The 13,247-nt window shown below is 41.1% G+C and overlaps 1 protein-coding gene across 1 annotated transcript; it reads right to left on the minus strand.

The window, feature by feature from the left end:
* Positions 1 to 140: 140 nt before the first annotated feature.
* On the minus strand, positions 141 to 11,955 carry psmd11b (proteasome 26S subunit, non-ATPase 11b). The gene is made up of 13 exons (XM_080021835.1): positions 11,845 to 11,955; positions 10,418 to 10,519; positions 9,465 to 9,661; positions 6,394 to 6,451; positions 5,596 to 5,790; positions 4,863 to 5,007; positions 4,610 to 4,670; positions 4,200 to 4,262; positions 3,878 to 4,003; positions 3,112 to 3,147; positions 2,932 to 2,983; positions 2,400 to 2,542; positions 141 to 2,260 (listed from the first exon to the last, which is right to left on the minus strand). Exons 1-12 carry the CDS (start codon positions 11,942 to 11,944, stop codon positions 2,400 to 2,402), a joined length of 1,278 nt encoding a protein of 425 aa, XP_079877961.1. The 5' UTR covers positions 11,945 to 11,955; the 3' UTR covers positions 141 to 2,260.
* Positions 11,956 to 13,247: the final 1,292 nt, after the last annotated feature.

The raw sequence follows: 13,247 nt of genomic DNA on the forward strand, positions 1-13,247 counted from the left end.
AGAATATCCAATCCACATAATCACAAACCTAGCTCAGATAAAAAATTAATTGGATCTCTATGTTTATGATTATTGATTCAAAATACTAATTCATAACATTAAAAAGACAAGACACTGTTGAAAGAAACCGATTTACAGCTTTTATTAACTCATCTGAACATCAGATAGCTAGACTGGATGACTGATCATTTCATCCTGATCTGGACAGAGTCGGGAAAACAAAACTAGTGGCAGAACTATCTGTTGGGACTACCTTACATCATAGTGGGAGATGAATAATAGAACGCAGAATTCCAACTGAAGGTGCAAAAGGCGTCTGCCTTTATTTTGGATTGCGTGGGACAGGACAAAACAAAACCCCCAAAAAAACAAAACCCCCAAAACGAAGCACTTTTACCTTTGTAAACACACGTCAAACGAAACATTCTATTTCTGGCAATCCTGTCTCCAAGGCAAAAGGCTTGAGGCTACCAAGCCGCGTCTGGGGAGGTGGAGGATGGACGCACTCCCATGTTGGTGTAACTGATTGATTTGTTCTGTGCTTCTTTTCAACGCGGCTCTGGGCAACAGGAGAAACGCCTGGTGCTCGGCGGCGCGCACATCCGAGCGCCGTGGACGAACGGCGAAACGCTCCCACCAAGAGACCCGTCCTCGAGCAGCGGAGGCGGCTCAGAGGTCTGAGGTTAACCGCCGAGGACCACCAGGCCTCTGCGGCTCCTCCTGGCTCCGCGCTGGTCATCTCGTTGAACGCTTCACTCCGAGGCCGGACGCCAACTAAAAGCACCACCCAAAGCCATCGTTTCAGCCGTGATTTAATGCCCTTCAATGTCGTGTGGCTTTTTCAACTACCGTTTTGGCAACAGCATAAGAAATACAAACTGGTGAAATCCCCGTGGGGTGGTTTTGTAAAAGGAATCGATCACGCCTACATGCTTTCATTCCCCGTCAGGTATTAGATACACGCACTTAAATCGCACCGCTGTTACACATGTGAGGACTCCCCCTCTCACCGCAGGGACTCCTCGGAACCGCAAGTCGAAAGTGCGGCCGTTCAAACATGTACGAGGTTAGATCGCTCAAAACACTTGTTTTTTTTTTGTTTTTTTTTGCAAGAGGCAAGACAAAATCCTTAAAATACAAAATATTTATTTCAAAAGTGACTTTATAAATGAGAAAAAAAAAATTAAATAAGTCAGAACATTACAAATCGTTTGGTGACTAGCCCGTCCCCCTAGCGCTAGAACCCGACAATGAATTGCTGTAGAAGGTCAGTGGCTCGGAACCAACGTGTATCCCTCCACTACCCCCCACCAAAACAGAAAGGCAGCAGCAATGGAAAACAAGCGAATTCCCCTCATGCACGTTGGAGTAGGGCAAAAGAAACAGGACGATTAGAATTTATTTTATTTCTTAAAAAGAGAAGAAAAACAAATGAACTGAAAAGAAAAGTGAATTTGAAATACAAAGGGGGGGGGGCGGACCGGCTGTTGGCATCGACACGGTGAGCGCAGACATGAGCGCTAGAGGGCGCTCTTTCACGAAATTGTAATCACCAGAGAGTATAGGAGTCAAACCTTGCGCACACACACACACACACACACACACACAAAATAAAATTAACTGAGTGAATATGAACCAGAAAAATAATAATAATAATAAAATAAAATAAAAATAGACAAAAACTAGCCCAGCGCCTGCTTGTACATTTCACAGCAGGACCTGAGGCGTCTGAGGTCGACGTTTCGGCCTTTTTGAGGTTGCAGTGGAGCCCCGCTCAGAACTTTGTGAGCCCGGCGGTTATTATATAGGAGATATAAACATATGTATTCTTTAACTGTTAAATCTGTCGTTGTGGTTGAACAATATTCCCTGACGGCCTGCTCTGGCCAGTGAGTGCTTACACAGAATCCTGAATGGATATCGAAACAGAAAGCCAAGGAAAGGAAGGAAGGAAAGAGAGAAAAGACCGGTGAAGAAGTGATGAAATTGTCCGTTAAGGGAGAGAGTTTTGGGGGTGGTGGTCCTTTTGTTTTGAGGACTGGGGATCCTGTTTGTGGGACTTTGTGTCACTCTCTCTCCACCGTGTCCCTTCTTTTAAAATATTACACACGCTGGTCGGACACACACACACACACACACACACACACACACACACACACACACACACACACACACACACACACACACACACACACACACACACACACACACACACACACACACACACACACACAGAGCATTGCTGTGGTCACCATTTGTTCTGCGGAGAGAAAATAACGTATGGAGTGTGAAAGCTTTAAATACTAGTACATAATTGTAAAAATGCTGAAGGTGGACAATCGAGCTCCACTTGGTGCAGCCTCAGTCTTAATACTGGGAAGAGTGTTAATAATTCTCACCTATGTCAGCTTCTTTGCTTTGTTGTACAGCGAATCCACAACCTTGCTCATGTTCTGAATGGTTTCCAGGGCGGCTTCGTAAGTCTTGTCTACCGGGGGCTCCTCGAAGATGATCAGAACGCCTTCACCCTGGTCAAGGATCCCTATCGGACCCAAGAAGATCAAGATCACCCAAAAATACATACATACATACATACATACATACATACATACATACATACATACATACATACATACATACATACATACATACATACATACATACATACATATATATATATATATATAAATAAAATTAACGGTAAAAGTGGAGGCATACGTTAGAGCCATAGGAGAATATCTCCCAGAACACGGCTGTCAGAATACTCCAGGAGCTCTGTTTATTTCTTTATATACCATTCCAAGCCACCAGGGGGCGCAGAGTGATTCCGGGGTAGCCGGAATGGTCAAAAACTTTTGGTCAAAAAGTTCCACTTCTTTTTAAGTGCGCCACCATCTTAATTAAGTCAAGGCTGTTGGCAAAGCCACCTACCGTGGAATTTTTCATCCAGGATCATCTGTGACAGTTTCCTCTCCACATCCCCCTGAAAAGATAAATTACACGTACACAGCAAATGAGTCAATTAGAAGCAAATTAGGTCTAAAAAATAATAATAATAAAAAATAAAAAAAAATGAATGTTTGTCTCAATCACGTTCAGCAGCATGCATACCTTTGACAGTTTGATGAGGCCTGATATGTGCTCTATCTGAAAAACAAAAACAAAGATGAGCACCAGGGTGGGGAGGCTCCTGGGCAGGTCGTAAGGGCGAGGCCCGGCAGCGCGCAGGGTGGAGAACTACAGCAGGAGTCCAAGGCGCCATTTCTAACTCACGGCTAAAATACAACAACCTGTGGCATTCGACCAAGAACTCAGGCAGGAAATTCCTCCTTTTTAAAACCTTGTTAAAATGCCCCAAATAACCAAAAGTTATACAATTCAACAACTGGACACAAGAACAGTCAGTGGACTATTTCAGTTTTATTTTCATAGCAGTCATTAACTCTCTCCATGATTTCCCGTCCTCAGGACAACTGCTTTAATTTCTTTAAAGCTTCTTAAAGTTTCTTCTTTAATTTGCTTCCTCAGGGTCCAACTTCCACAGCACAATGTTTAAAAGTGATGAAAAGGGACAACTTCATGAGATATCAGTCGACTCGGGGCTTAACTGACTTTTCTCCTGTTTTGGGTCGACAATAAATGCGGCTCGCCTTTACACGATAGCTCGCATTTTAAAAACTATTTTATGACCAGAAATGTTTAAAAATCCGTTTGAAGACATTTTCTTTGCTTGGTGTACATGTGGTACAGATTGGGAGATAAGTGAATACAGGATTACGGTCAGACGTCATATTGTGATTCTAAATTCTGAAACATATATGATTTATTACTAGGATATTATTATTATTACTATTACTATGCAGGCCCCAGTGCTGACCTGTACTCTGGAGAAGGGCTCGATGACTCTGATGAGGTTCTGCTCAAGCAGGCTGTCGTACAGCTTGGCCAGGTGGGTGTTGATGATGGGGTCGTCCTTCAGCTCTGACCTGTATTCTGTGAGGGCCTGGAACATGGAAACATGGGACTTTAAAACACCTTCAGTGAGACGCATTTCGTAGGAAGCCACACGTAAAGCGTGGAACCCATTGTCCATATTTTGTCCACAATAAAGAGCCGTACGCCACCTGAGAAAGGCAGAAGTACAATTACACAGTAACAGATCAACCGTGTACGTCGTTAAGGCGGTTCTGATCTCTCACCTTTTCAAAATCCGCTAATGACCTGTTCTTGCTGGCCTGGGCGACACATTTCAAAGCATCTGTCTGGGAAAAGACAGATCGACAGACAGGTAGTTGCTCATTTGAGAATCAGGTTCATCAGCAGGGAAACAGGGTTCGAGTACAAGAATAGTATGTAAAAGTTTTTGACATATTAATGTATAACTGTATGTATGGCATACAATTAAAGAGCATCTGATTTCACTTCTTATTAAACTCAAAGATCACATGCTTAGTGATAGTCAAAAAAAAAAAAAAAAGTTTAAACTTCAACCTTAACGTCTTTGGTTTGGTGCATCTGTACAGCGAGTGCCTGATACAGGAGTATTATAAACAGGTTGTAATGTGACCTGGTTCACCAGGTTGGGACGGGGGTGGTGGGAGGTTCTTACCTGTCGACCGGTGTACCGCAAGCCCAGTTTACCACTGATCAGAGACTGCACCTCCTCTGGCCTGAAGCACAACACACAGACACAAACACATGAGAATTAACACATCTACAAATAAAAAAATAAAAACACCCACATAGCAGATATGTTGGTTTGTATTATTCCAGAATAGCTTCAGTTTCATTCAGAGAATTTGCTAAAAATGAGCTATTCCATTGAAAACCCTGCGGGTGGGGCCGTTCGTAGGACAACTCACAGCTGGAGCACGATCTTGCAGAGCAGCATGTATTTGAGCGCCGTGATGGCTCTGGGGCTGTCGATGGAGTGGTAGCCCTCGAAGGCCTCAAAGAAGTAGGAGTAGGCCGTCTTCCAGTCCTTCTCCTCAGCCGCGTGGATGATGCCTGCAGCGGCGGTGCGGTCACAGTCAACACACGCCAACAGCGACGGCATTCAACGTGCGGCCACCATCACAGAACTTAGGGTGCCGATTCACTGTCACAGAAATAACTGCGACGGATCAACTCTTAGATTGTTTTTTTGTTTGTTTGTTTTTTTTGCTCATTTCGTGCCACTGTCACAGTACAAGCTTCTAATAGTTTTATGGTTCACATCCTCTTTATGACATTGGAACAGAAAACTTCAGGTAGACAGTTCATTTGATGGAAACACACCTAACACACATTATATTTAATTGTGATATTTCTAACATTAACGTGAAATGCTTGTGATAAGAAATATTACAAATATCGCAAAAAATATAATATTGGAAGCGAAAATTATTGTATCATCAAACAACTGCAAAGAATTACAAACGATTTCAAAATGATTGCACCCAGCACAAAATACCCCCTAGTGTGAGCAAACTAATGAAAGGCACCAATATGGCATGAATTATTTAAGGGAAAAGTAATTAATCCCATTCACACCTTAAATAGCCTGTTTTTTATTCGATCGAACCACCCACTGAGGGGCCTTTAATAATGCCTGACCTGACTGCATGTCCAGTGCTGCCTGGAGCTTGGGGGGGCAGTAGATGGCGTTGGCCGTCGTCCTGGCGGAGGTGAGGGCCGCCCGGGCCTTGGGCAGGTTGCTGAGTGCGTGGTACGTCTTGCTCTCCAGCAGCTGAACCTCCACCAGCAGAGCTTTGTCATCCATCTTCTTCAGCTCCTGGAGCAGCTGGGAGCCTGGAGAATGTAGGCGGAGCGTCATGGGGAAAGAGAAGCGCTGTTTATTATTATTGTTGTTGTTAAAAAAGGTGGGAAACACTATCTAGAACACCACGCGTGCTGGGAGGCGTCGGGAATATTGGAGGCCAAGTAGTGGTATCAACTTTGGAAGAACAATAAATAAGTAAATGTCCGGAATTTTTTTCAACATTTCTTCCTATAGCCAAATATGAGTACGCCTGACCTAAGGCATTAGTTAATCTGTAATTATGCAATATATGTGTTTGTTTTACAAACATATTCCTCAAGGACGAGCAGGAGGCCACGTCTCCTGCAGGCATCGATGAGGAGCGAGAGTCAGTTCTGAAAGCCGGAAAATTTAACAGTTGCTTTTGAACATTAGTCCCATCACTAAAAAGGAAAAATAAATAAACAGATCAGGACTGGATTTGAAAATAATCTTCCATCTAGTTTGATGTAATGTTCAAAAGGAAGATGAAATGAGAAAGTTGAAGAGAATATATAAATATATATATGAATGAATGTGTGTATTATTGTCTTAATGCTTAACTCAGCTTTACAGTAGAGCACAGATGGTGGAACTAAGGAACAACAGCTTACCTAGTGCCAAGGCCTCCTGATATTTTTTAGTGTCAAAATAGAGAGAAACCAGTCGAGCCTGGGGAAGAAAGGAAACCATTTTTTATTCCTTTTTAGAGAAGCCAAAAGACGCTTCGCTGCAGCCTCACACCGCAACACACGCAACACACACACCGCACACACCGCACACACACACCACACACACACACACACACACACACACACACACACACACACACACACACACACACACACACACACACACACACACACACACACACACACACACACACACACACACACACACCCACCAGTGGGTCAGGCAACATTTAAAGGAAAGGTTTCTTATTTATGCTTTCCGATTTTGGAGAAAAAAAAATTTGTGTCCACTAGATTCCTTACTAAAACATAATCACAACATGCAATGTTAATGTGATTATTCTTGGTATGAAATACACAAAAATAAATAAATAAATATTGTAATACGTATGTCAACAAAAAAGAAGTACAACATTTTGGCCTGCCTCTCTCTTGTAATAAGCATGCAGTTTAAGAAAACCAGAGTTCTTCCACAGTGGAAAAGGTATCTCGTGAAGAAATAAGTCAACATCATTATTTCTGCTGTGTCAAGCTGAGTCGAGGAGGAGGTGGTGCTCACCCTAGTGTCCAGGGCTGGTAATTAGGACAGAACTGATGGAGGGTCAATAACAACACGGCCATCAATTCTGTGGCATTTTTTAATTTTTAAGGAACCGATGAATAGAAATTGAACAAGAGGAGGCATGATTTTCAGGAAGTGTCCCTATTGATGCTTTGGATCCATTTTTTATGCATTTATTTTTATACAAACAGTGCAAACTAAATATGAATTTAATATTTTTATATTTTGTTTTATTGGGACACACTTTGAGAAGGCTAAAAGTCATGTACATATACTTCCTACTAAATGGCTCTGGTGAAGAAACAACCCAGACATGCTAATGCTGAACGTACAACGAGATGTGCAAGACCTGGCAGGAAGAAGAGGAGCAGTACCCTGTACTGCCAAAGTTTTTTATACTTTTTTCAGTGAAATAAATCTTTATCAAAGCCACAAAGCTCATGTTTTTCTTTAAGATTACAGAACACAAGGCTGTGTATTGGCAAGAATCTTGGCTATACGACACAGGGTTGGGCTCGGGCCGAATCGGCAATCGACTCCTTCGATCGCTGATTGACAATGACAGACGATTTTTTTTTTTTTATCCGCCAGGACAAATCTGAGCATTGAAACAGTGTCAGTGCAGTTTACCATGTTCTGAAACGGCTCCCCCACTTTGAATGCATCTGAGCGGGAGCGGAGAGGGAGAGAGGGAGGAAGGAAGGGGGAGAGGCTCTCTGCTCTATCCCCCTCCGCTCAGAGCTGTTTTGGATTTATTATTGATTATTTGTAATGTTCATTGTGTAAAAGTGTTCCTGTATTGCATGTAAAAAAAAGTAAGAATGACTGACGTTCCTCTGGTTGTTGTGACTGTGTTCTTCTAACCCTAACTGTGAAGTGAATTGTCTGAATCAACTACGACCACAGAATGGAATGTAAACACGTACGTCTGTTCACACCTGGCATTAGAATGTGTCTCGAGTAACCACTTGTGATCGGATCTCACAAACTCAAGAGGATTGGAGTGGAGATTTTTTTATTTCTCCCCCAGAGTTCCTGACTCTCATGCCGGTTTTCCTGTGTTTTTATTTTAGACCTGTTTATTTTCATACTTTTATGAAACATTTGTTTTTTTAACTCAGCTGAGTTAAGGGACTCACCCTTTCCATCTAAAAAAAAAAAAAAAAAAAAAAAAAAAAAAAACCTGTCACCACTGTCCTGTGTGTGTGCATGTAGATAAGTAGATGTTGTTGTGTTAATACTTTATTTCTAAATAATAAATCCTGCACCTCTGTAACAGGAAGACCACTTGCTGCATTACACTACGTTCTATGCGTGATCGTCCAAGCCTAATACAGGGGTTACGATTCAATATATTGCGATACTGTTTGCAAGACGATATATTGCAAATTTTTTTTTTTTTAATCTTATTTTAGGAAAACTGACATGGCACCATATGCATAAAATCTGATATTGGAACAGTGGAACCTGCATTAGTATTTATCACAGTCCCTGTAACATCCAACATCAAATCACTACTTTTTATACAATCCGAGTAAAGGAATTTCCATTTGCCTATATCAGCATAAAAATAACAAAAAAGTGCTTGCAGGATTCTTAAAGTAAACAAATTAAGAAAATAACATAGCTTGTAGGGGTGTAACGGTACACTTATTCGTATCGGACCGTTTTGGTACAGGACTTTCGCTAGGGTGCTGATGTGTACCGAATGCAAAGTAGGCTTGTTTTGCGGAACATACGTCAAACCCGAGTTCCCACACAAACATATTGAGTGGCGATCCGGACGTTTGTTTCGCCTCCACCTTGCACTTTGAGCGCACTACACACACACACAGCATGCTTAGCTTAGGCCAATGTAAACGAGAAGCCAGAACTTGAAGACCCTGTCTTATCATTAAGGACTCCGGTTCGGGAACACTTCAGTTTCCCGGTGAAATGGAACAATGGACAAAGATAGCGGATAGCAAGCAGAAGCAGTATGCCAAAACTTTTCAGTAGTGATCGGGTAGGTTTCTGGAAACACGTCCAACCTGATAACTCATTTGATTGATCAGGGGTTTAAACACAACACAACCACTGCTGCGAATCCTTGCATGTAAAGTATTCATTAAAAATCAACAGTGGTTTTGAGAATTGATAATCATATCATTAAACATAATATCTGCTATACTCAAGTGTTTCGATATTGAACCCAGAAGTGTTTATTTTTGGCATTGATTAAGGCTTTCCAAGTGCAAGATTATCTCAGTTGCCATGAAAACGTATTTTTTTTTTCAATTTTATTTATTTATTTTAAATCGGTGTTCCCATTCTTTTCCTCGTGAATTGCATATTCCTTTATTGCCAATGCCGCATAAATAAGCCCTCATTAAACCTTTTTTTTTTTTTTTTTTTTTTGTTTAATAAAGTTTTTTTTCTTTGGCCTTCTCACCTCGAGAGCTTGTCTGAGGAAGGTTCTCTTCTCAGTCTTGGCCCACTCGATGCATTCCAGACACAGCTCAACCTCCTGTCCAGTTGCTGCCTCCATGTCAAGGAACAGGTCCAGAAGGGAGCGGACCAGACGGGCCGCCTTGGCTTTGCTAATGGAGATCAGGAATGGCCTCACAAATTTCAGCAGCCCCCCGAGCTCTGGAGGACGATGACACCGCAACCAACAATGTCATTAGCCTTGAAATTGGCAATGTAAATATCCTTATGAAGGAGGGCTGCCACCATCAGGAAATTGTATTTGAGTAGTTGTCCGACAAATAATTGTGATTAATAATGAAATTGTTTTTATTTCATTTTATTTTATTTAGAGTAATAAAAGTGTTATCAACTGTGTCGTAAAACACATCCTCTTGAGGAAAAAAAAACATTAACATTTTAACACAACAATTTGGGTAAACAGTTAATTTGCCTCAACCCACCAGATGGAAACGCATGTATTGCAACATTTATTACACTGACTCCAATGATATTTGGATTGAAATGACGATTGAAGAATTTAACAATTTTACAAAATAATTGCTGTTTGCTCACATAATCATATAATTGCCTGCAATCAGGTCAATAATAGTGACCGCCCTATCATGAAGTACACAACATATAACTATGTAAAATATATAAAACGATATAATTATATAAATAAATAATAAATAAATAATGAAGTTAATGTACGAGGGAATAAATACCCAACTTTATTCAAGGTTTGTATATATAAAATAAAGTGAAATTCAAGCAATTTTGTACATTGATGGGCATCAAACTTTCCTGCTTTGGTGGGAAATGTTGATTATATAACTATATGAGTGATATATTGGTATTGATATAAACCATTATTTCTGCTGTCCAAAAAGAAAATAAATCTTTGTCCTGATGAAAAGTGTGTGAAAAGCCGCTTACCGGCAGCCTGTCCCGTCTTGGCCAGAAGTGTCCCCAGCTCCAGGATACTCTGTTCTTTAACCCTGACCGCTTCTTCGTCGTTCTCCTGAACATCTCTCCTCACTGCCAGTGTAAAGAAAGCAGGTTAGCATTACGATCTGAATCGAACGTGACAAGACAGTGTTTCTAAATCTGTGTGCAACAGACTTGTGTGTCCAAGAAAATTCCTGGGTCTGGCACGGAGCAATGACTGTCTGTAACATCTGACTTTAGGCTAATCTTAGCAGTCTGCATCAAGGGGTACATATCAGTTAATCCAGCAGAACTTGGACTTTCATCTAATACAATTTATTGTTTTAGTGGGTTTTTTTTGGTTTTTTTTAAGGAATTACCATTGTATAGACATGCCTGATTTACGAAGAAGCAACATACTTGAATTGACCATCAAAAGTGCCACAAATCCTTCCGCTTTCATTTCACAACCCATTTCACAAGACACAGCAGTTCGGTGTCTCTGTGAGGTTGGGTGAAAGGGGCTGAGATGATCCCAGCAGTAGATCATGAATACAACCAAAACGTGTGTACCCGTCAGGGGTCATACGGAGCAGGCCGGGCCGTCAGCTAGTATGACAAGGCAGTTCGGGAGAACTGACATCTGCGGGGAATGTTGTGTACACTTCCAATTACTGATATGTTCTTGTTTGACATGACTATTATTTTATTTTAACTGGCCCTCCCCTCGACAGTTGGTTATTATTACATAGTCCATGTGACATTATCAAATTAGCACGTATAACGGTCGAAGCACAGATGTTATGGTATGCATGCTTGTATGCAAACTTGCATTATTTCCTGTTTTCGACAGCGTGGAGAAGGTTAAGAGGGACAGTTTGTTTACTGTTTTTGTATGTTTTCTTTTTCTAGTTACCATTTTTTGTCAAATTTCAGGTGCATTGTATACTGCCAATTTGTCTATGTTATTGCTCATATTTTTTTTACGCCTAATGCATATTGGTAATTGTTTTCTGTTGTTTGTTGTCATCACTTTAATATGCCACCTATTGTTTTTGATGCGCTGCTGTAGTTGTAGGTTGACAGCAGCATCTTGCAGGCCGGCTCGCTAGCCCACAATATGGGGACAACAACCCAACCCGCACAACTACACAACGACCTCAATAACAACGAATGAGTAAAAGGGGGGGAAACAACACGGCGGAGCGATTCAATTCCCTTTGTAACGTTAGCACCGTCGCTAGCTCACCCCGGCTAACTGCCGCTAGCTAACGGAGCCGCTGTCCCAGCTTTGGGCAGTGAGTCAGCACGGCTCTCCCGTGCGAGCGGCACAATGCTAACCCGCTAGCATCCCCTTGTCCGGTCTCGGCTACTCCGAAACACGGCGACCGACAACACAACACGGACGACCCACTACGCACCGCTTTCGCACTTACCTATCGAGTGGAGTATGTCGATAGAAGCGTTCCGGTCCGTGCTGACCAGGGACTGGGCCATCTGGAACTCAACCACCGCTGCGGCCGCCATTTTCCTCATTCAAATACTACTGCCTGAATGGAGCGGCGTGCGTGCGTGCGTGCGCGGTGACGTCACGTAGCGCGGCGTGCGTCACAGTCCCGCGCCGAGTGCATTGTGGGTAATTGAGGATTTTGTTTTCTGATCTGGTTTTGAGATAAACAGGTGAAAAGCGCCAATAAAAATGATTTGATGACACATATGAATACACGAATTAATATATGCTTAATTATTTTACCTATATTCTCTGAAATAATGCGAATCCTCCGTAAAATGCCTGGTGTGCGAGGGGACGTATGGATAAATAACAGTGTAAGTTACCGATGCGATTTTTAACAAATGAATTATTGGTTCGAAATAAACAATGCACACATACTGCATAGGAGTCCAAAATTAGACATTAAGTTAAACTGGCGGAAACATAATTGATATAAACACGCGACAGCGTTTTAATTGATGGCATTTGTTGTTTACATCACGACTATGTTAAAAAATATATTAATAATAATAACCATAATAATTATTATTATAATAAATGATAATAATAAACAACAACAATAACAACAATCAAAATAATAATAATAACACCAATAATAGTAAATAATAACAAAAACAACAACAACAATAATACTTCTACGACTACTACTGATAATAATAATAATAATAATAACAATAACTAATGATAAAAAACATTATTATTATTATTATTATTATTAATATTATTAATAATAACATCAATAATAATAATAATAATAATAATAATAATTGTTATTATTATTATTATTATTACTATTTATATTATTTATTATTATTGTTATTATTATTATTATTATTATTATTATTATTAATAATAATAATAATAATAATAATAATAATAATAAATAACAACAATACCAATAACAATAACAATAATAATAATAATAATAATAACAAATAGTACACACATGATCTTTTTCCCAGTCTGAGATGTACTGGATTCACTGGGTTCGGGGGGTTCAATGTCTTGGTTTAAACGCTTGTTGTGCTTGGGTGGAGCGGGTGGAGTTAAAAACAGCACCACGGACAGAGCGCGGAGCGGCGCTGCGTCACCCCGGCAGCCCCGCTCCCCCAGCCGCCCCCCTCCGCCCCACAGCCTCCTCCTCCCCCGCAGCATCCGCATCCCAGCCTCTCCATCCCAGCGTCCACTCCACAGTTGCCCGCGCTGTGGTCAACTGTTTGGTTGGCGCACGCCGTCCCCGGGTCGTTGGATTGTGTTGTTCATTTGCGTGGTCGGTATTTTATTTCATTTTTTTTTAAATATATTTTTTTTTTTGCGGGGGGATGG

Source organism: Zeus faber, assembly GCF_960531495.2.
Source record: "Zeus faber genome assembly, chromosome: 20".
Taxonomy (NCBI): Eukaryota; Metazoa; Chordata; class Actinopteri; order Zeiformes; family Zeidae; genus Zeus; species Zeus faber.